At 41.5% G+C, this 23,011-nt stretch overlaps 3 protein-coding genes across 3 annotated transcripts in view; 1 reads left to right on the top strand and 2 right to left on the bottom strand.

The window, feature by feature from the left end:
* rhpn1 (rhophilin Rho GTPase binding protein 1) overlaps window positions 1-4,995 on the top strand; it is a 30,333-nt gene extending 25,338 nt beyond the window's left edge. Inside the window, exon 12 of the mRNA XM_022240416.2 lies at window positions 189-4,995. Coding sequence (XP_022096108.2) covers window positions 189-728 — 540 coding nt within the window. The 3' untranslated portion in view covers window positions 729-4,995. The remainder of the gene's footprint in view (window positions 1-188) is intronic.
* On the bottom strand, window positions 4,460-13,185 carry LOC110982170 (2,4-dienoyl-CoA reductase [(3E)-enoyl-CoA-producing], mitochondrial-like). Its single transcript, XM_022240417.2, has 7 exons — window positions 13,041-13,185; window positions 10,992-11,215; window positions 9,642-9,937; window positions 8,230-8,329; window positions 7,623-7,695; window positions 5,599-5,808; window positions 4,460-5,376 (listed from the first exon to the last, which is right to left on the bottom strand). The coding sequence occupies exons 1-7, from the start codon at window positions 13,110-13,112 to the stop codon at window positions 5,317-5,319; spliced, it is 1,035 nt and encodes a 344-aa protein (XP_022096109.2). The 5' UTR covers window positions 13,113-13,185; the 3' UTR covers window positions 4,460-5,316.
* Window positions 13,186-14,221: 1,036 nt separating this feature from the next.
* On the bottom strand, window positions 14,222-19,293 carry LOC147798892 (uncharacterized). Its single transcript, XM_087138037.1, has 4 exons — window positions 19,123-19,293; window positions 18,764-18,847; window positions 17,899-18,033; window positions 14,222-17,455 (listed from the first exon to the last, which is right to left on the bottom strand). The coding sequence occupies exons 1-4, from the start codon at window positions 19,138-19,140 to the stop codon at window positions 15,731-15,733; spliced, it is 1,962 nt and encodes a 653-aa protein (XP_086994163.1). The 5' UTR covers window positions 19,141-19,293; the 3' UTR covers window positions 14,222-15,730.
* Between the last annotated feature and the right edge of the window lie 3,718 nt (window positions 19,294-23,011).

Raw genomic sequence — 23,011 nt, 5'->3', positions numbered from 1 at the left:
GCAGCAGACAGCCAAATCGACCTTACCACATTCAAAGTGTGGCTGTGACGTTCAGATCATTTTTTAGATTGACCTCGTCCCGTAGTGTGGGTGAAGAAGTATAAATGAATGGCACACTCAAATGGATTGCAAACACAACTTGAATGTGCATGGTGTTTATTTTTAAGATTTGTGAATGTTTGTAACAGGCGAGTGGTGTAAAAGAAGGCGATTTCATTGTTGGGGTGAATGGCCAGAACGTCAAGTGGTCGAAGCATGGTGAGGTGGTTAAGCAGATCCTGAGCTCCCAGCGACTCCGCATTGAGCTGGTAACCCCATTGGGCAGCGAGATCTTGCACCCCCAGGACAAACGTCGGCTCAACTCCAGCGACTCGGCTGGCTCCAGCCAGACGGATATGAACGGATCGGTCATATCCGGGTCATCCACCAAGGATCGGCGCCAGCCGTCCCCCAAGAAGAGCGCCAGGGATGTTCCGGACGGTTCCAGGAGCCTGGGGCATGGCAAGAGCCCCAGCCGGACCAAGAGCCCCGGCCGGGCCAAAGGCCCTGAGACCGTCAACCACCTGGGCAGCAAGAGCCTTCCCCGGGGGGCTACTGTCAACGGGAACGGCAGCACGGGGACAGGGAAGAAGAAAGAACGGGGTAACAAGGGAAAGGCTTCATCCTCCCAGAAGGAAGGAGCCAAGAAAGCACGAGGGGTGTTGAACAGCAAAGCAGGTCTCTGGTAGTTGCTAGTAAAAAAAAGGGGCATAAATTGCTTCTGTGACCCCAAAACATGATTCCCAGAGGCACTGAAGACCAGGAGATCCCACAAAAAGCTAGACAATTGGGTCACCTACTTTACCTCACAAGTTTACTTTTTTAGATTAAATATCTATGCAGAATTTCCTTTTAACAAAGTTCTTTTTCTGTTTGATAGCTACTATTTTCACAGTTAATGTTTTAAAGTGATGGGATTGATGTTAAAGTCAAATATACTTAGTCCTAACTTATACTTGCAGTTAATTTGCCCCTGGAGTTTTTACAATTAGAGACCTTTAACACTGAACAGAGAGAGCAATTCCTCCTTAGTTGATATGAATCACATGTACTTCCAGTGTCTATGTCTCTCAACCAAGATGAGAGGACATATGTAAAACATGAGAGGTTTACATTTTTCTGCTACTGGATGCGCGCTGCGCATTCTTAGGAAATATTTGAAGGAGTGCCTCCTTGTTACAGAAGGGGGGCAAGTCTGAGTTAAGGACCAAAATGAAATTACAACTCATTCCAATTTTGGGCACAAGTGTTTCTTAAATTGTAATTTGTTTTCTAAACTCTGCAATCCAACTGCCCGGCAGATTTTAGCGAGTTTTTAAAATTACGTTTGTCTTTTTATGTGATATTCATTTTGTTGAACCTTGTTGGGAAGCAGGTTTGGGATTAATAAAATCCTGATGTGCTGTAAAAATTAAGAGCATAACTTCAACAATCAAAAAAAGACAATCCTAAACCGCGCATTTTCCAAAAGTTTTGATGTTCTGGGCAAGCTAACTTTAATACCAGTTACTCCATATCTTGTTTGACATTTCTTTCAATGCAGTAGCTGCACGGTGCTGTTATTTCACTTTCTTGTTTGGTGGATAATAATGCCAAGTTGAAACAGTGGAAACAATGCATATGAAAGGATGAATTTGTATGAACCAAAAGGTTTAGTTTGAACTACTTAGCAGGCTTTTTTTTTTCTGTACAGATTGTGGCCTCCCTCCATTTCTAATTTGGTTTCTTCCCAAATGCAGAGTTTTCCAGGCTCTCAAGCTTTTGTATTTCTGTCCAATTTTTTACTACCATTTCAGTCTGATTTTTTGGGAGGAAGGATTTGACATTTTCTGTACATTTGTAAGTTCTTCAGAGGCTGAGTTTTGGGTGGAATCCGTGTAGATATGGTTCCAGGTACCGTTAGATGAAATTTATAAAAAAAAAAAGAAATTTGGCTAATATATGCTTGAGGAAGGTGATGGTATGATATGATAAAAGCAGAGAAAGGGGGACAGTTTATTTTCCGCATAAAGGTATGTCTAGTTATGGATTTCATAAACGTAAACCCTTTGCTGACCAAACTCCTAAGTTAGACCATTTGATGTTGTTAGCTGGCTTAGAATGGGTCAGATAACTCTGTGGCTTTGTGGACACGTTTAAGTTCTGGTCACTTGTTGCCATGGTCTTTAAAGGGTTACAGAAAGTTTTAATATCAGACTGCAATGCACATAGTTTTCATTTGACATTCCAGTACTGGGCATCACCCCGTCCTAATCCTTGGTAACAAAAGCTGCTTTAATTAGCTTGTACAGTTGGCCTGGTTAGTTTCCTGTTTTCATACATGCCTTCTTGTGCATTACTTCTTGGGAATTACTCTGAATCAAACTTGGTTATTCCTAAAGTTCAAATTTTTTTTTGGGAAAGTTAAAGTAATAATATTGCAAGCCAAAATTCTCACCGTGAAAATTTCCGATTTTGATTGATGTATTCAGAACTTCAATTTTCAATTGTTTGGGGCTGATACTTTGGGCTGAACAGTAGATTAGTCGTAAAGAATTTTTTAAACATGAATTCAGTATTAAACTTGTACATAAGTTGGCACAAATTTTATAGATTATTTTTGACGCAATTTTTTGTAACAAACATTTTAGAGCAGAGAACAGTGAAAGCGTTCATTGCCTGCAAATTGCTGTTAAGAGTGTGGCATTGATGGCATGTGTAATTTGAAGCATTCTTGTAAAGTGATAAAAATATCCCTGAAAATCTTAAGTGTGAACTCGATGTTAATGGTTCTCTGAAGTCTGTCACAGATGCGGAATTGGGGAATATGCATACACTTTTCTGGGGTAATTCCAATTCAAAATTTAACTGTAACTGAAACACATGCACGCTGTTTTCTGTATTGTAAAGAATACTCATACTTATTGAGAAGACCGAGTCAGAAATATTTAGTTGAAAGAATGTGGTGGTAGACTGATCCAGGGAGTCCTGCCCACTGCCCATTTCTCTTCACTGCCACGCTGCATTTCCCAGCTACTCATGTGCATGTATGTCAGTTTGGAGTAAGTGTGAGTATGGTCCTGGCTTTTCATACTTGTCAGAATACCATGTGGTAAGGCCGAATGGATTGGTCTCCAGTACTCAAGTACACCATCTTTTGTCAGGTGGTTCAACACAAGTCACTCGACTGTATCCCTGAGCTTTTTGCTGTAGGCCTTCAGTCTACTACATGTACATGTAATCAGTGTTTGGAACTGGCACCAGTGGAACTGATATGCTCCATTTCTGTCACTTGTTTCCAAGCTGCTCTGTCGGTTTGCTGTTTTTTTCATTGCATGAATCTGGCTTGCGATTGTTACTGCCTGAGGAGTCTAGTGTCCAGACATGGATTTTGTGTGCTTTAACATCATAGCCATACATGTAGGTAGCCAGATCACTTTGATCATGAGAGCTTTGTTCAACATTCCTGGAGTGGTTTAATGCAGCTTTGTAAATGTGCATCCCTGGAAACAGATTAAGCTATTCACCATTTTTATACATTTTATGTTTAAGTGTTCTTTGAGGCTTCTTAAATGCTAAGTGATGTAGATGGTTTGCAACTGGTTAGTTTTGGGCTACACAGTTTATTTATATGGACTAGTCTTCACATACATTGGTTTCCATTGCCCTAATCATAGCGGAAATGGTCTTTCTGGCCATGTAGATGTTTTTGCCTGTTTGTTCATTGGAATGTGACTTTTTTCTCCAAGGAACTTTATTGCTGAGCAAAGTGTGGCAGAGAACCACCCAAACTGCTTGCATCATCAAGTGATATTTTGGCTGGTGACTGTTTCCAGTTTTTGTAGGAAGCAGCCTGGATTCATTCCTTCAGGGTCTCTTTAAGCTGTGTGGACATTTTTGCACATACGTAAACGGAAGTGTAAATGGAAAGTGTATGTGGGAGCTTCTACCAAGACTGGATATTTTGTGTAAAGCAAAGCTTCTCATAATGCACAAATACTCCAAAACAAAGCTGAAGTGGCTATCGCTTGATAACCCCCCCCCTTATTTTTCATTCTTCAAAGTCATCCAAAGTAAGAAATACCTGAAGAAAGCTTTGGTTGTTCCAGGCAGTGAAAGCTGTGGAGTTTGCAATGTTCATGCTTAATCTTGGTATGTATGTCCAGATAGCTGTATTCAGTTCTTCAGCCTGGTTTGGCAATGATGGTTCACATATACGTAGACGACCGTGGTGAAAAGAATTAGAAGCCACAAACTGCATGTGTCCCTAAATTTTAGACAGTTTGACATGAGTTTTAAGTAGGTTGCAACCATAGTCATGGCATCTGGCAACTCTCCATACAAATGGTCCGAGACAGACATTACATCAAGCTCCAGGCATTTCCCTACAGTGGGATTTCCCACTGTGTAAAAATATTGTCATTAAAAGGAGCCTGCCGCATTAGCATCTGGCAGTCCAGTTTATTCCATCAGTGCAAAGTGTAAAATTATTTTATACAGTATGTTTACATAATTTAACAGAATCGCACAGAGGCTTGTATTGGCAATGTAAAAATCGATTATGATGGCTTATCTGTGAACGTAAGATAAATTCACCTGTGTATTCACTTTATTTAACTGAAAAGTGTGACGGCCCAGTCATGATTTTCATTCAGTCGTTGAGAGGTATTCATCCAATATTCAATCCAATACTCAAGCACATGTACTGATAAATTTACAAACTAACAGTTACGAAACTGATACATGTAAATACAGGTAGCTACAAATCCAAAAGCGTCACCTGGGTTAATTCCTGTAATGTATTCTTTTGCGTAAAATGAATTTGCATTGGACTGAACAGGCTTTGATTTGGAGGTGTGCCAGGTATATATATTTATAGCAGAAAGCTGAAACAGAATGGGAAAAAAAGCCGTTGTGTTGTACATAATTGGTAAATGTTATTATTTTGATACAATAAATCATGCTTATTACACTGCATTCATAACTGCTTCCTGAAGTTACAGTTTGACCCTGAGTTTGTTTCTCTGTGGAAGGCAAGATCATCCACTAAAAAAAAAGCTTCTTGAACAATTCTGGCAATCTTCTGTTCAAAAGAGTATTTTCTTGGAAAAACAGCACATGTACTCCAACAGGCTCCTGGGAATTTCCGCAGAGAATTTTTCACTACTGGAGATCCCCCAATTTATCCAAGCGTGGTAATCCACCCTTGTTGGAAATTCAAATTGTATACAGAAAAATGTATATACAGGGCAGGCCTATTGATGTCAGGATTTGCACCCGAGCTGCTGGGGAAGATTCTTAAGAGCCCTTGACTTTCTTGCCCATTTGTTCGATCATGTCCCACATCTCTGGTGTTACCTGTTTCAGTGAAAGAAAAAAAGACACAGGGTGATTCTGTGCTTGGGAGACAAATTTAGGCGGGGATAGTTCCATTTGGTGACACATGAAAAGTTACATTCAAACACAGCTTCATGTCTTAGAACAGACTATTTCATCCGTCGCTCCATGAAAAATATCCTTTCCGCTGCCCAATTACCACATGCATTATTTGTAACCTCTTATTTTTCCCATACACCTTACCTGTTTCATTCTGTTAAATTCCCCTGCACTGAAGGGCAGTTCTCCCCCATCAAAGTCGACGCAGGAGCCGTTCATCCAGCTGGCATAGTCACTGACCATATATGCAGCCAGGTTGGCAATCTCCTCCACCTCTCCAAAGCGACCCAGGGGGATCCCCTGCCTCATGTGCTCGGCAAACTGGCCACTGGGATCCAGGCGGCCAAATGCACCCTGTGGAATTGGGGTCCAAAATACAGGCAAGGGAAACAGTAACCATACTTGATGACAAATTGAAGACAAACTCCCCAACCTTGCTTTGGCAGCAAGACAGTTGATGAGACCAGATCGATGGAATGAACAAGGTCTGCCATTTCCAAGTCACAGTCATAGTTTTGCCCACAAATGGCTGGTAAAACAGTGGCTGGCTTTTAAAATTCATAATTTCATTTAATGACTGACTGGTGGCTACTCTAATCTGACAGGCAGCCTCCATGGACACCTGAGAATTTCAGCCAGGCCTGCCGCCCAGTAAAGAGAGCCCAGAATTGTGAGGTGTTGCGTAATTTCCTTTGTACCCAGGGAATGCCAGTGGCGTCTTTTCAGACGCAGCTGGATTAGTGTGCAGCAGTACTGTATCACTCATCGATGGGGAGCTAAAGCACTTTTGTCCGCAGTGCTAATCCGCGGGCGCGCTATGCCGAAAACAGTGGTATACTGTTTCTAAACAATAATGGATGACCTCCGATAAATGCAAGCTGAAAAATGACGGCAATTCCCAGCAGTGCGTCTTTTGTCCCAAGTACGGTCTTTTGTTACAAGGCCCAGCTCTTTTGTCCGATTTCGGGCATCCCGGCTATACGTACAAACCCAAGGTACCCAAAACCGGGTTCCCCAGCAGTATATGGTTAAAGCATAAGACTAATTTACTAAGCGTTAGAAAATCCCATACACACTAAATGAAAGTATGATTCCCCTTGATAAAAAGTGATAGGCCAAATGTTCATTTGGGAGTAAAATCTGACACCAACCAAGGCTGAGGTTTCTGCAAACTTTGGCCACTCATGCCACTAGTAGGCAAGAACCGGATTGCCTTATAAAGGTGTTTACACCAAGGTACACCCAGGGTTTGGGGGATTTGGGGGGTGCATAAATACAGCAGAATCAGGCAACACTCGAGTGTGAGGTGGAAGCTGTGACTACTCAAAGTTTCTGGCTGATTTGGCCCAACTGAGGTTCACTTATAGTGGCTCACACTCCTTGTCAACATGTTCCATGTACGTTAAGCATGCACGCTTATACACTGAATCTAAAGTGTTCATTTTGGACCAATTCGTATCTGGAGATGGGAAGGTACTTGGCAACAGTCTGTCACTGCAACGGTGAGAACGACAACTGGGATTATTTTTGAATGAGTTCAAGCAACAATTCTGGTTATCACATTCATTAGTCTATAATGTTTTGGAACCAGGCTGAGGGGCCTGGTTGCATCACTGGTTATTAACTAAGTACAAAGCAAGCAATGACGTCAAACTCGTTGCACAAGATGGCACAGACTGTGAATGCAGGGCAAGTGGCAACCGACAGCAAAATGTGGTGATGATGTGATCATACAAATATGGTTGAGCTGGGGTCATTTGAATGGGACGCCATGGCACATGCACATGGGCCAACGGCAACTGACTAGACTACGCTTGTCACTCCAACTTACCCTTTAAATAGCTTCCAAAGGAGTAGCAATGCGATGATAAGACCTAAACGATCACCACAGCAAATCAAAGTCTCCCATGGACATGGGCTGATCTGCATTAACCAGTGACCACTGCTGCACCAGCATAACCTGTGATCAATGTCACAGCTTTGGAGACAAAGCAGCGATCAAGTGACAAGTGACTAGATTCCACCACGACACTGGTAAGGTTCCTGTGGATGTTCGCTGAAGTCGCAGCTTTCACACGAACAATGACATCCAAACATACGTTCATCATCATCCTCAACCGGAAAGCCCCATAACTACTAGACCGTATGCCTACACATGCATGCCTTACCTTTGTGTAAATGGGTCCTGGTGCGATAGCATTGAATCGAAGCCCATACCAGCCCCATTCAGAAGCCAATGACCTGAAATAGAAATTTAAATTGTACTTAGGGAACTGAAACACTTGAATCTCATAATTTAGAAAACTGAGAATGGGTCCATCTAAATTGGTTCGCCCCAGCCAAACTGGGTAAAGGGACAGCCTTGCGTACAGTTTATTTGTAAGCAGCACCGTGTATGAATGTATATGCAGGTAACCAAGCAACAGATCTCTTGCACCTGGTACTTGGTAACAGTTCCTTTAACATGGCAAGGAACCAATGACAGCATGTTGTATTACTTCCCCTAGCGCTTACGTGGACACCCACGTGACTTTTGCACTTACTCAGGCCCCGCCCCAGTAACCAACCCGCCTTCCTTATCAAAACAGGGGCAGAATTAAATCATTTATTAGGGTGCACTTAAATTAGAAGTCCATTTCAGTGAGGGTTCAATGTTATATCTCAAAGGCTGGAGCATCTGGAGGTAACGTGCTATAAATCTAGCCTCCATCAGTGATTCACTGAGCGTCCCATAATTCCATTGCAGGACAGCGTGAAACTCCAAGGTGAACTTACCGAGTGAGATTCTGCACTCCAGCTTTGGCTGCGGCGCTGGGTGTGACATACCCCGAGCCCAGATGCACATAAGTGGTGGTGATGGCCAGGAAATTGGCACCTGGGTGGGGAATACAATGACACTAGCAAATGAAGTGACAAGAATCATCAGTCAGATACATGCCTGTGCAGAGTTACCATTTCAAGAGTGGATGTTAAAGTGGTCAGAGTAGAGGTATTAACCCTAGAAGAGCAGGGTTATTTGGACCCATCTCACAACTGGGGGAGGGATCTGCCCCTCTAAGAACTCGGCTGTGCCTTGCTTGATTTATTTGTTAACGTGGCTTGCGTGCAAAGACACTCCTTATCATTACAAATTTAAAGTCTGAACTCAATCACAGATACAGTTTTGCTGTTACGGTCATTTGACGTTCATGGCTACATGTGTACCAGCCCGCGTACATTGAGCACCATAGTGGAAAAAGTCTTGGCAAAATGCGCGCTGTGCAAGAACGTTATGTCCAATTTTTATAAAATTGGTGTCAAAATGACCACAAAGAGTTACTCTAAAAACTCCTAAAGCAAACGCTCAACGCCTGAAAAATTTTAACTTGACAACAACCAAAAGCTGGAGAATGGCTACTCTACTAGAGGCAAGGGTAACATGGTAACAAGTGGGGAGGGAAAAGGGCAGCTTGAAATAAGAGGAAATGAAGGAGTTTAAAGACGTTATTTATGCTACACTTGAACTCAGACAGACGACAGATAGCGGGGGTTAAGAGGATGTAGGTATTATCCAAAGTGAGGCTGATTGTGGGTGGAAACTGGATGAATATACAATGAAATTTGCTTCCAAGACAGAGACTGGAAAGTACTGGTACATGGAAATGAATATTAAAATGAATAGTGAAGTGTGTGAAGCAATTATGCAGTTTGGAGGAACTAGAAAGACTACTGGGGTGCATTCCATGATTTACTAACTTAAACTACTATCACAAAACAAGTTACTAAATTAGTACTGATTTTTTTCAAAGCTGCACATATAGGGGACTCCAGCACGTCTGTCCAGAACCATACAGCCTCATCATCTGGTGTTTATCTCCAGTTTCCTTGGCCAGAAATGCCTAAGAGTATCCCCCCCCCCCGAGGGGATACCAGTCCATTGCAGACTGGTCTCTGGCTTATGCCAACATCCATTTGGGTGGAAAGAGGCACGCAAGGGAGAGGTGATTTACCCAAGTCCACAACCAATGGCCAGTGGCTGGATTCAAATCCCTGACCCTCTTAATGTCAGTCACAAGCCTTTAGCACAAGACCCCATTCCATTCAATCCATGTGACTCATACAGAGAGGGACTGACCTGAAAACTTTGACCGAAGTAGACAACATGTTAAAATGCAAAGAAATAAGAGTGACAGTGGGACAATGCTTGCCTTGCTTAGCTTTGATCAGTCTTTTCCCAATGTCCAGTGTTACATTGAAGGTGCCAGTCAGCACAATGTCAATCACAGCTTTGACGGCATTGTTTGACAAGCGCTCAGTGGGTGCGATGAAGTTCCCGGCAGCGTTGTTGATGACTACATTTGGCAGGCCTCCGGTTTTCTCCACAAACTGGTCGACGGCGGCACTAACAGCCGCAGCATCTCGGATGTCAGCTGACAGGGGGAAGACTGGGTTGCCCGTTTGTTTGGTAATCTCTTTGGCCGTCTCCTCAAGAACATCAAGTTTCCTGAAAAAAAAAAAAATTCTCTTATGCAGTCTTTGGGGAATATACAGATTTACAGTAAAACGTATAAGTCAGACAAAACTGGATTCAACCATTTTTTTCCCGAACAGTGCCCACGTACCACTGTCCTTTGTATACAGCACCAGAGCATTCAATTCAGAATGCTGCACACAAGCTTAGGGCATCCTTTTCTTATTCTATGGTTCTCATATCTTTTTCAACTGCACAACACATGCACGTCCCTTGTTTTAATATTGAGTCCTATGAGCATTTTTTCCTTCTAGTTGGGAACTAAGAAATATTCTTTTGAGTACACAATACAATACTTGAACTCATGAACTCAAGAATAATTTATGGAACTACCAAAAGTACATGTACATGCAGCTGCTAGCATAGCTTAGTAAAAAAGTTTCAATAACATTTTTTTTAAAGGAATAAAATGCACATGGAACAAAAACAAGACTGTTATTAAAAATGCTAAAATATCTCGCTACTTTGATGTTTGGGCTACGTCATATGGCTCATGTCCATTTTCAGTGCTGTTTTTGTACAGGTATTAAATCACACCTTACCTTTTTTTGGCAGAGTCTTCTTAGCAGGGTTGGCAGAAAAAAAAGGCTTTTTATTTTGAGGTCAGAAGCCAAAAATACGGTCTGTCGGAAATGAGAACCACAGAATAAAAAACGGGTGCCCTTATGCATGAAGACATGTCCCTTAAATGTATTGCCATTTAAACCTGTACTTCAGTCCACCTCGAGTCCATCGCAATCCATCACAAGTCCATCGTGAGTCCATTGGAAGTGCGGTCACAAATCAACTCATTAGCACCATCACAAACAACATAGGATAAACAAGGAAATGCTTTTGTCACTGTTCATTTATAGAGTTTGTGACCTGACATAAAAGCGGATGATGCGATGAACTTGTAATGGCAGGTAAAGAATTGTGACCGACTTGGCAACGAAGCTTCAAAGCACTCAACAAATGGGCATCCTGGGGTCCATTCATCCATTACATCAGTAACACCACCTGTCCACATCACAGTCTTATTTCCCACCTGCTCGTTATGGCCACCTGTGCACCGAGTGATGATAGCATGGTGGCCATTCCTTTCCCAAGACCCGTCCCTCCTCCGGTGATGAAGGCAGTCTTCCCTTTGAATGAATCAGAGGGCAGCATGGCATCTTTACGTGCTGCCAGGTTTGGGAACTTTGAGTCTGAGTGAGCTACAGATGTTAGATGGAGGTCTCGTCTGTAAATTGTGGCTGGTCTTGGTACGAGCTAGAGCAACGAATAAGAAAATTGAGAATTAGCCCAGTTAAATTTTGCTATTGTACTTTGAAAAATTGTTAATGTCACAGATTGACTTGGAGGACCAATCAACTGATGCATTTAGGACACAGTAACTCAGTTCAAAATCAAATCTTTATCCTTTTCTCTCCTTTTCAAGGGGTTAGGCATTGTTGAGGAAAGCACAGTTGGGCACGGCCGCAATGAGAATATTAAGACTTAACTGCTCATGGCTTACGTTTTGGTATTTTCAATACATGATCAATAAATGGCAAACGGATTGTTTGATGTATTTCATTTGAGATTTTTACACATGGGTAATTCCAGAAATTAGGGGTCCATTTTTTGTGTGTGTCCCTGTCACATCTGACACATGATTTTGTAAGTTCAGAAAACTTTTCTAATTTCCAAGAGTGATGAATTAATGCAAACTACCTGCCAAACAAATAGTAATAGTTGGAAATCAATTCCGGTGACATTTCCACATCAAATAACAAAGGTCAGATTGAACAGGGACGCGAAAATGTCAAACTTTAGGAATTACCGACATACTTTTGCTGTCTAGCAGTCAAGAATGACAAATCCAAAACCCCTCAGTTGGAAGTGCATACTTGACAATGAATCGGTACCAATCCACTTCTGCTGGTTTGCCAGCACAGCAACTGAACATGTACATGTACGCACGGTGAATGCTTTGGAGGACTTACACATTTTACCCGAACAAATCTCCATCTAGTACCATGCTTTCAATGTCAATGTGTAAATTTGTTTTCATGAGGTGGAATTAAGACCTAGTGCAATTTAGAACTAGATTTCCCTGATGAAACATCCTCCAGAGCCAAAGATCGCAGAAAGGAAAGTCAAACGTCCCGTAATTTAACTTGGATTTCGATCCTGCAGTTGCTTGAATTTAATTTAATGCTAAAAATGTGTTGTTCTTCCAGATTCAAGCCGTATTTAACTACAAACATTTCCTTATCAGAATTTTTTGACAAGAGGTCTCCAACCAAAAAGATCTGGGAGTCCAAATAAATGTACTCTCTCCATCTCAACATGTCCAAGACCCAGTGAAAAAGTCAGAAGATCAGAAGAGCGCTATGTTCCGACACTGTTAACTGGCATGACTGGTACTGATGAGGTGAAGGTTACAATGATTATACACTTCTTTGGTTCAACTTGCATTGGAATATATATCTCCTGATTGGAATCCAGAACTAGAAAGGATATTGAAGCTCTGCAAAAGGTGCCAAGACGTTCACGGCTGTGTAGTTGGCCTATAACAGAATTTTTAGACATGGAATCTTTGAAGGTGAGGATTAAAGCAGACTTAGTTGACAGGTACCAGTTTCTCTACAGCAGTTATAGATCTGATGTTGGTAAGTTTGTCTTTATCAGACATAAAGCATGCATAAAGTAGGCCTAAGGGGCCATTCTATATTGTTCACTAGGCATGCCATTGCCAGGCGTAGGGGAACTAGGCCTAGTAGTAGTAGATTAGAACGATTAGCTGTAGCCCAGGCTGGACGACGTCTTTATTACATTACGACTAACAACCTGGACTAAGTTAGCTCATGGAGGCAGGAAAACAGCCTCCTTCCTCCATGGTTAGCTGGACACTGACCTTTTCGAGAAAAAAAGTGGTCAACTGAGTATTGGAACAACCTGTCTGCACCATCATCTGTGGAATCCTTTTTTATATTGACCGTGTGTTGTGCTTATCAATCATGCTTAACTTTAAAAGGGGACCGTTTGTATCGAATGAAATGAAAATAAAAAAAGTCAGGAACGCAAAAAAATAACTATGGATCACTCTTACCAAGGCCTGCCTCGATTGTTTCCAGACAACTCTAACAAACATGATATTTTGGGTGGTATTAACACACGCCATGACAACAGAAGCAACGCGTGTACATGTGATTAATCCAGGTACTGTCGGCAGAAAACGCCCCCAGCGCTAGCAGGCAGAAAGCAGCAGCAGTGCGTCCTAGCCTGTCATGGTCCGGCGCTCCCACAATACATCTCACCTCATAACCTTACTCATTGAAGATAAGTCTCAAAACTAATTTATTTGAGGGTGCATTCCGTGTAATCGGTAGGTTTCAACGCGCGACCTCATTAACATTTTGTGATCCTTCAGGTCATTTACAATAATATTATGAATCGGAACCAATCAGATATTTTACAAAATATCCCAAAGTTTGGGACTTATGGCTTACAAACTCAGGGTATTTCTCAAGATCTACTTTGCGTCAGGGAGATGTTAATTTTAATTACGGGTTTGGCCCTTACCTGACGTACATGTATATATTTATAAACACTGTATACTCGGTGCTTGTCTGAAAGCTTGCGAAAACATTCACAAGCTTACTCGGGTGGGACTCGAACGCACGACCCCCTGCTTACTAGTGCAGACGTCTTAACCACTCGACCACCGAGCTTGACGGGGTTGGCTGGCCAGTCCGGGTCATGTGTAGCAGGTACCGCAGACTTTTCATGATGTACTTTGCGTTGGGGAGATTTTAATTTTAATTACCTGTCATTTTGTTCACAAAATCCTCCAACCTGTGGACCTGTTTTGCGTCGGAGGCGGGTGGCTAGATTGGCAGCTAAGCGCATAGTTTTACTATTATTTTTCGGGGATGTTGAATAAAAAAATCGCATTGTTAACCCTTATAAAAAAAATTGAAAATAAAACTGACGTTCCGACCATGATTTTGAATTTCTAGTGAAAATGGGAGGCCAACCTCTTCGTGAGAGTCAGCAGGTGGCGCTCTCCCTCCCTTTGTCTTTCTTTCTCCGACCGATTGTCACTGTTTTCTACGAGCGCGTACTTTATAGTGTAATCCAACCCGAAGGAACGTTGTCTCAGACCTATTAACTTGTGGTATTTCTAAACTTCGGGAATCGTGGAGCTGGATAAAAAACTTTTTCCCGACGCTGTATCTGTTTGAAGATCGTTATTTCATACAAACAAATTATTAATGAATGCAATCAGCATCAGGGATCAACAGTCGTTTTATTTTCTTTCTTTGTTATTGTGAAGTCACATCTTCAATAAAGTTGTATAAATCTCTTGATTATTTGAGCGACACATGATCCTATTGATTTATTCTCAAGAAATATTAATGAATATTCTACTGCGCCAAAACACTTGAAAGACTATTTATTGGATGTAAACAATTCGCTGCAAATTAGTTCTTCAATAATTGTGATTTTTTCCTTATGTCCGGACTAAATGTGGCCCCTCTGCTGTATGCAATTCATGGCTTTAATTTCATTTAATTACGTTGCAGATTTTTTTAAATTTTTTAATTCTTATCAGTCAAAAGTTTTCAGCCTGTGTTTTCAACACATGCAAAGTCAATTACTTCTGTTTGGATAAAACAGTACTGAGATATTAATTACTCTAAAGGAACTGGATTTTCTAGTCTACAGTAAAGAGTAGAATATTGTAATTAACAACTTTGAATAAATTTTTTATAAATATTCAACTTGAAAAAAGTATACAAGTAGGAAAAGTAAGAGCCTACTCCAATTAAAAGCTGTCCAAATCTCTGATTTAAATATGGTAAAGAGATTTTAATTTTGTCTTTTTGCTTTAATAAAAAAATGTGTAATTGAAATAATATGAACAATTAGTTAACATATTTTTGTTTTACTTTCCAATGCACTTCTGAAGCATTCTGAAATTTCTCGTGTCAAATTTTCCCATGTTGTAAAAATATGTAACTTCGAACTTTCGACATCTTTTAAATGATGCTTAACATTTTAAGAAAGATGTCCTGAAACACTTCACATCTAGGTAATCTAGGTTTAATACAGCTAGTGGCAGAGCCAGGAGATGGGGCGATTCCCTTCCCTTTTTCCAAGCTATTTAAACCAGCCTTCCAGCGGCCACAAGACCACGTTTGCTTGCTTCACTCATACCATTATTTTGAAGGAGTTCAACCTTTTTAAGAGAACAGGTGTTAATTAAAGAAAGGCTCGTTCATAGATATACCACTGGTGAATTGAATTATCCGCGAAGTAATAGATATGCAGATACATATCATGTATTAGGTGAGGTAAAAGAGATTAATGGACATTCTCCTTGCTAATATGCAAGCAAACAGTAAAAACATCTAAATATCACTCTTCGGCCAGCTCAATCTTTCATGCTAATTTGAAAGGCTCATTTCATTCAAATTCTGAAGTCTGCCAGAAACGTAAAACTAACAGTGTGAAAAGAGTGACGATGGATTTCTTCTTTTTAAAGCATAAACTAATTTTTAAGAAAAAAAGAGAGACTACGTTGCATGAAAAAAATGACATACCTTGGGACAAAACACAATCCTCACCCTCAGTTCTCAGCAGAAGGTAGTGAGAAATCTTCTGTGTTTATATTGTGTTAAAAAGTTACGTCATGCGTGTGCCGAAAATACCACGTTTGAAATGTTTACTCTTATTCAATTCGTTCGTCCTTTGCCTGCTTCGTCATTTATCACAGGCAAGCACGAGAGAAAACTATTACTTTTCCTCAGGATGCTCTAATATAGTAGCCATCACTTCAAATAAAGAACTGGACTTGGTCTTGAACCTGCAATAAATGTCCGCTAGATCCTTGTCCAGTTCCCATTGAGGCAGCTTCAAATTGGGTTGCCACCTTCTCGGTTTGAGTGACAGTTTCGTCCGCCGTTCCTGACTTTTCAGGTCCTTTCTGAGGAACACCTCCACCCGGTCCTGTCTGTCCCTTAACACCTCCAACTCGCGAAACACTTTGTGGAAATCGTCAAAGTCACAAGGTGGCTCCGAGGTGAACTTTTTCGTCTGTCGCCGAAGAAACACTGAGAGTGAGGCCACTGCCTCGGCTTTGGTTTGTCCTGCCACTGAGAGAGGAACTGGTCCTCTGCAGATACGGGCATATTGACGTAATGCCCTCTCAACCCGGAATCTTTGACTTGTTGACTGGCTCAGCATTTTCTGGAAGTCTCTGACCACACCGATTACCTGAAACTGGGAGATTATCTTATCCAGGTTTTCTCTTATCTCTTGCGCTTTTTCAAACTCGTCTTTAAGCAGGTAGCGGTTTGTGTTAGCTTCGTCTTCGTCGTCATCATGGCAGATCAGTGACCATTCCCCTTCCGCAGCAAGCGTCCACTGTTCTTTTTGTTTAGCTTCCAACCTCTCAAGATCCTCCTGGTCTTTCGCGATCATCGGATCTTCACATATCCTCACTCCTCCTGTCAACTGATCAGCCATGTGTCCCCGCCCTTCCTCATCAACTGTAGAATTATTGCACTCTGTGTCATCACAGCCTTCCATGCACAGTCTCTCTAACATCTCAAATTCATCTTCATTTTCCTCGCAATCATTGCTCCAGGTGTCGATGCATACTTTCTCTGCTATTTGGAGAGTGTTATTGTGGCCTTCGTATGGTTCATCCTGAAATCCCGTCACCCGGCGACCCCTTCGGGTGATTGGCCTAGTGTTCAAATACTCACGGGGTGATGGTGTAAAAGGAAAAGGCGTGTCAGGACATTTGTCGACCACCTTGGGTACGCGTTGGCTATCGTTCCGTGTCTGACATTTGTTGGTTTGGGACTCAGTCAACTCGAGATGCTGAGTCTCCATATCATTTCGGAACTTCGTAGTCGTCTTTTCGAAAGTCTGCAGTGCTTCGTTACTGTCACTCAATTTCTGCTTCCCTTGTCTTGAGGGGGTTCTGACTCTGCGGGAGGGCTTCGCCTCGTACAGAAGGAATCCGTCAATGGTTCTCCCGCGTTTACGCCCACTTCGGGCGTTGCTTTGTCTTGGAAGGGTGACACTTTGGGGCCTTACTTGCTGCCAAGTTTCTTCTGAAGACTGTTTGCTTCTGCCATCAGTGCTGGCAGAAACGTTGCCATAAATGTCGTTGGTAAGTTCAGCTTCTCCTAAACTGTCAACGGCATCTCCTTGGTGATTGGGACGCTTGGTGTTCCCGTACTTCTCTTTTTGAAGAGGTTTTTGCCCGTTCCTTGTAGCTTCCTGGTTTGTAGGTAAGTCCAAGCAAGATTCCTCATCTTCCAAATCAAACACGAGTAATTCACTTGTAGTAGGAGCAACACCACAGTTTTGCTTCGGGGGACACTGTCTGGGAGTCGGGACTACTTTAGCTGTGCGACGGTTGCCTCTTCCACGGAGGCATCTCGGCAAAAATGACCAAGATCCGCTGCGAGATTCTCTAGCAGAAAACTGACTGCCAACCGTTCCTTCCTGTGAAATATGGAGGTCAAAGAAATAAAATACTTCAGTACCATTATCCTTTTGATTTGCCGCAATTTTTAAGTGAATAAGTGAGGAAAGAGTATACCAAATAATTCAAAGCCTTTAAGATTGCAATTTCAGAAAGTGTCTTCGTGGTGTATGTTTAAAGGCAAGAAGTATTGTTAGTAATGTAGTTTACTTTATTTTGTTTTAAATTTCAAGGACATCGTGATATTGGCAATGGTAGTGCATTTGACAGAAACACATTAACGATAATGTCAATCTCACTGGAGAACTGGCCTGTCAATAGAATAACTGGAAACAGTAAACAAGGGATTCGATTAAAATTAGGCCAACATGTGTTTATAGTCTCGAAATCGTTCTGTTTTGGACTGTCCCAGAAATTTCTTCAATTTGATTAGCTGTTTTATAATCAATCACAAGATGCTTACCTGTACTTTCTCTTGGAATGGCTTCATGTAACGTGGGGCCTTGCCTTTGACCCCAAAGATACGTTGCCGCAGTGATAGATGGTTTTCCTGAAAGGGTGGGTCAATCCTCTCAGTTCCATTTTTGCTTGAGAGCACCTGTAAAATGTCAGAGGCAGAAATAAGCGTAATAGAGACAATAAAGACAGAAAATACAAATGCAGAAAACGCTGTTGGCTTGGGTGAGTTTGTACGTGTGTTAAAATGTAGTACGGGCTCATTCCTCCGTGCATAAGACACGTCCTACGCTGGGCAATTTTTGTTGATTAATAGCATAGGCCTATTTGAATGTTTAGAAAATGGTCAAAATCAGAAAATTATAAGCCATGTATTCCCTCCAATTTTGACCTCGGGGATGGCTATTGAAATATCCCCCCAACTTTTCCTAGTGAGAAGAAAATTCAGGCGAACTACACGTGAAGAATTTTCGGACTTCCCTTAATAGCACCGGAGAACAATCAACAGAGCCCATATTTTATGCTGATGTAATGCAAGATTCTGCAGGCATAATGCATACAGATTTTCATCTGTATCACGAACATCGCCCCCTATATCGTGTCATAGGGTGCTTTTCTTATTTCCACCCCCTATCCCCACCCCCACAGATTTACGTCATGGTTCAACACCCCTTCACACAGAAATGACAAGCCTTCTGTACTCTGTACTCATCGTTACTATGGTTTCCCTATTCTTTCTCCAAACGACATGTATACTGAAGAAGCAATATATGGGACAGGCTTGGCATTCATTTGCAGTCTAGATTTTTTTTATCCCAATCATGATGATAATTATAATCGATCAATACGCATCATAGTACAGAAATGCTTACCTGAACTTTGGTGCTGGACTTATGTGAGTTCTTGGTCAAGTGTTTCTGCAACCAGCCATTCAGTAGTCGGCTGGGTCCCAGAGTCTAGAAGAAAGGAGAATGAACAGATTTCGGATTTCAGACATCTGTTGATTATGCAAAGACCTAAAACAAATCTTAATATTCAAACAAATGTCTCTTAAAACTTAAACATCACTGTAAGACTTATTTTATTTCCTGAGTACCTTGCTAAGCAAAATTGGGTGTTTTGATAGGGATTTAAGACACAGACGTTACTTTTTAAAGAAATTATCCAAGGTAACACAACCTAATAGTTAGGCTTATGCTGTGCATCAAATAAAACAAAGATTGTCACTTACTCGGAGAAGATTGGACATGGTTGCCAGATTTGAGACTTTCCTGAATAGGACACTCTATATACTCGAAGAATATTTCACTTTGAGATCTAAAAAGGTATCGGAATCGATGTTTACTCTCTGGTAACAAACACGAAATCTAGTGTTACATTATTCAAGCTACTTATGCTTTATGGCTTGTTATACTGATAAATAAATAAAACACGTAACAAACGTATCTAACGCGTGCGTTGATTGGGCGTTCTTATTTCGCGCGTAAATTAGATTTTGACGTCACAGAAGTAGTTTTTTTGCCTAGTACACGCAGACACCACTGATTACAAGCTCCCAGTGGGTGAACACTCACGCTGCGTTATTTTCCGGTTCCAGTAGTTCCGTGAAACCATGAAAGTTAAGTCTGTGGGAAACACACGTCCACAGAAAACCAAAATAATGCAAAATCCACGGAAATAGCGCCGCCTATACGGACCCATGCAAAATCCAAAGAACAGAAATGGCACCACATTAGCGGCCCTCAGGAACAGGGTGGCTTATGACCCCTACACTCAACATAATTCTCTGTTAGTGAGTTCTAAGAGCTGTGGAATTGAAGAAATATGAGCCTGAACCTCTGACCTGGAATTATGGCTTCCCCTTCTAAGCAATTTGGATGCAATAAGATTCAAAAGTGGCATTATTTTGCCGTTTTGTAGAGGGATGCTTTTTCAAAGGACCACTTTTCCGAGTCAGGGAAGTATCCTTCGTTTTAGCGGTGGTCTGCTTTGGGTGAGAATTTCTAAAAAAAAAAACAACATTCACCGGCCAAAGGAAAGTAAAGACGACATGTTGGTCATCATTTTCTGTGTAGCGTGAATCCCCTGTGAGAGTTAGGGGCGTTTTGAATTTTTTTATGTTTTATGGAGTTATGGGACTTTATTTACGGGGGTGCACCCTATCGTGTGTTTCACTGGGAATTCAAGACTATGGCCACAAATTATTTTTTGTCAGTTTCAAAGGGTTGGCCACGATTTTTCTGTTCGCCCTTCAATGAAAATACCCCCAAATAGTAGTTAAACCATGCGCCCAGGTCTGAATGTAGCCGCCCGTCTCTACGCAGTATAGGACCACAAGTTGGCGGCTATTGTGAACGAAATACACCAAGTTGAAAGCCACAAGTCCCAAATTCGTGACCTGTAGAAATACCTAAATATGATCCGTCTCAATTATGGCACCTCACATTGTAAATAATCCGCGGGATCAAAAACTATTAATGAGCTCTTCTGTATATACAATGTAGTGCAACCTCGACAGCAGTTCGTCTGGAGATAGCGCCCTCTAACAGTGATGGCTCGTGATCAACGGAATAAGCCACAGGAATAATAATTTCTGAGCCAAGACTACTATTTTTGCACGATTAATTACATTACTGCCGCATGCGAATCAAGTTGCTGCGGTCAGGAGCCCATGGGAGGTAGCCGCAGTGGCTTCTACCTGAGGGCTGTTATAGTAGCGTTACTTGCTAATATTGCAACCCATATATTTATCAAGTAATTTTATTTTAACTTTAACTTTTTTAGAGGCGTTAATGGTTGTCATAGAAATACCATTATTAAAAAGTCCTCTCAAACAGTAGAAAATTACCACATGTTATTTACATATGCTGGCCTTTCATTTTTAACTTTACTTTAACTATAAACACGCTTGTTTGGGCACAAAAAATTCTCGAACAGACATTAAGAAAAGCACCTATTCAGCTTTCCAAAAACTCCTGAAACGTATCTCTACCTTTCCATTGAAAACTTTTGCAGTATTATTTGTTTCTTCGCTTTTTAATGGCCGGACGATAGGCGGCAACGAGACAGACAGACTGCTATTTACGACTGCAATTAAGCGGTAGATTGCTCTAACCAACCTACCCTGCTGGCCTGGCTGTGAAAATGTGTGTTACTTAGTATCGCCCCCGAGTCCGTTGAGCCTTAATGGAGCGCAACAGACGGCTGAAGGCGGTCCTGCTGTTACTGACACTCCAGCCAACTAGTTATTGCTGGAGGATTGTGTTGCAAAGCAGGGCGGTTCTCCCCACTCAGCTTACCCCGATTGAATGTAATGCAGTTTGGGGATCGGTAGGGTACTAAGTTTACCCCCAAAAAATCCATAATATGACGCCAATCTGATTTGAGTTGCGCCTAAGGTGAGGCTGTTGCCACTGGCAACCGGATTCATGTTGTGATCGTATACGTTGCTAGCTGTGGAGACGTTCAAAACAAACAAACAAACAAACAAACAAACAAACACCCCAACACCCCAACACCCCAACAAACAAACAAACAAACAAACAAACAAACAAACACTAAACTGATGAATTACCTGTTACCGCGCGATTGAATAAGAAGTATGTACTCGCAAGCTTTCATTGATGAAATTAGTGGTTGTTACGTCGAGGTTTTTAAACACCTTTTCTGCGAATATTATGTTCGACTCGATAGACTGATGTGGGAGATTGAAAAGATATCCGTTTAGCAAGATCTGCTGGTATAGGAATACGTAGGAATTAAAACCCCATTTTAATATGCGGCTCTATAGTTGCCATAGTTGGCGCAATTGGCAATAGCTGTATACTTCTGGCGCTAAACCAATACTAATTATTATTATTATTATAATAAAGTTGGTGTTTCCTTTGCAACATGGTGTTATTGCTTTTGCAATAAACTTGAATCACGAGAACCAGAGGCAGTTAGTTCCAATGCAAATTTTGTTCGGTAGTTTTCAATCACTCATACAATATTCATTTCCTTTTCATTCTCAAGTAGCAGGCCACGGTGAGGCGAATTGTACTTATGTTTTTTTTTTCGCGAGTCGTACTTGAATCTCTTGCAGCCCATTTTAACCTGGCTCCAGGCATTTGAGGATTTTGGTGCGAAATAATTATGATGGCAAATTCCACAACTGTCTAACAGCAATTGTAACCGTCCTGTTCTGAACAATTGAGAACTTCATTTCGGACGTTGAAGAAAACCTTCTTGTCATCCTCGTAAACAATGGTAATACGTTTTTGCCTGCAGGGCATAAAGCTGTCATGAAGCAGAGACATGGCATGAGCCTAAGGATATTGTTCTCCAAAATAAAAAGCCATGTGGGTGAGAAACAAGAAAATGTCCTGGGCGATATCCGACTGAACGTAGCAATGGTGTTGAGGGTTTTACTCATATATTATAGCAATGGCATGAACGATGTTTCTGTGTGAGAAAGTATAAATAATAAACTTGGTTGTACTGTGTAAATGATTAAACGGTCTACATGATGATGAACTGCCGTTCCCCGATTCCCCCGCACACCCACACCCACTTACATTTACGTGCCTAGTGTTGACATTCCTTTGTTTTCATGCAGTTCAAAAAACAGAAAATACTCAGTTTTCTTGAACTTGGAACACGAGTTTCAGCTGAATTTTTGTAGAATGTTTCCTTGACTTTCCTCTTCCTTTCACGACGGATAATCCTAACCCCAACCCCAACACCTCCAAACTTCTTATTCACTAGAAAGGGAAACGTCCTGTGGACGTGGGTAAGTCCACAAAACTTCTTTCTTTCCTGCACGGAGTTCACAAGTCCACGCTAAGTATGTAAGGTTAGCGCACAAATTCCCGGGGCCCCCAGTTGCATCCTTCCCCCCACACACCCCCGCACAAAGATGTCGTCATTTCCTTTCCTTTCCCAACCAAAAAGAGTTCAAATTTTGAAAGTTAAAATTTTGACACGCTTCTGCGAGTGCGCAGAAGACTGTATTTCCGGTCATATAATGAAACGAAAATAAGAAAAAACGTTTGGGGAAATATGTATACCCAGCAAGAAATGAGACTGAGGGGTACCCCCCCAACATGTCCAATCCCTATACACATTCCAGACTATTGTTA

The sequence above is a fragment of the Acanthaster planci genome, linkage group LG06, assembly GCF_054643075.1.
Source record: "Acanthaster planci isolate LZ-2023a linkage group LG06, COTS_SCS, whole genome shotgun sequence".
NCBI lineage: Eukaryota > Metazoa > Echinodermata > Asteroidea > Valvatida > Acanthasteridae > Acanthaster > Acanthaster planci.
This window is presented reverse-complemented; position numbering and strand designations above follow the sequence as displayed.

Bases quoted from the DNA above. Each gene is read 5' to 3' on its own strand.
- LOC110982170 (XM_022240417.2), bottom strand. From the start codon at position 13,112: ATGGCGTGTGTTAATACCACCCAAAATATCATGTTTGTTAGAGTTGTC. The intron at 5,809-7,622 runs GTAAGGCATGCA...CCAATTCCACAG, and splicing joins CAGGACCCATTTACACAAAG to GGTGCATTTGGCCGCCTGGA. The intron at 5,377-5,598 runs GTAAGGTGTATG...TCACTGAAACAG, and splicing joins AATTTAACAGAATGAAACAG to GTAACACCAGAGATGTGGGA.
- LOC147798892 (XM_087138037.1), bottom strand. The intron at 18,034-18,763 runs GTAAGCATTTCT...GACATTTTACAG, and splicing joins AGTCCAGCACCAAAGTTCAG to GTGCTCTCAAGCAAAAATGG. The intron at 17,456-17,898 runs GTAAGCATCTTG...CATATTTCACAG, and splicing joins CATTCCAAGAGAAAGTACAG to GAAGGAACGGTTGGCAGTCA.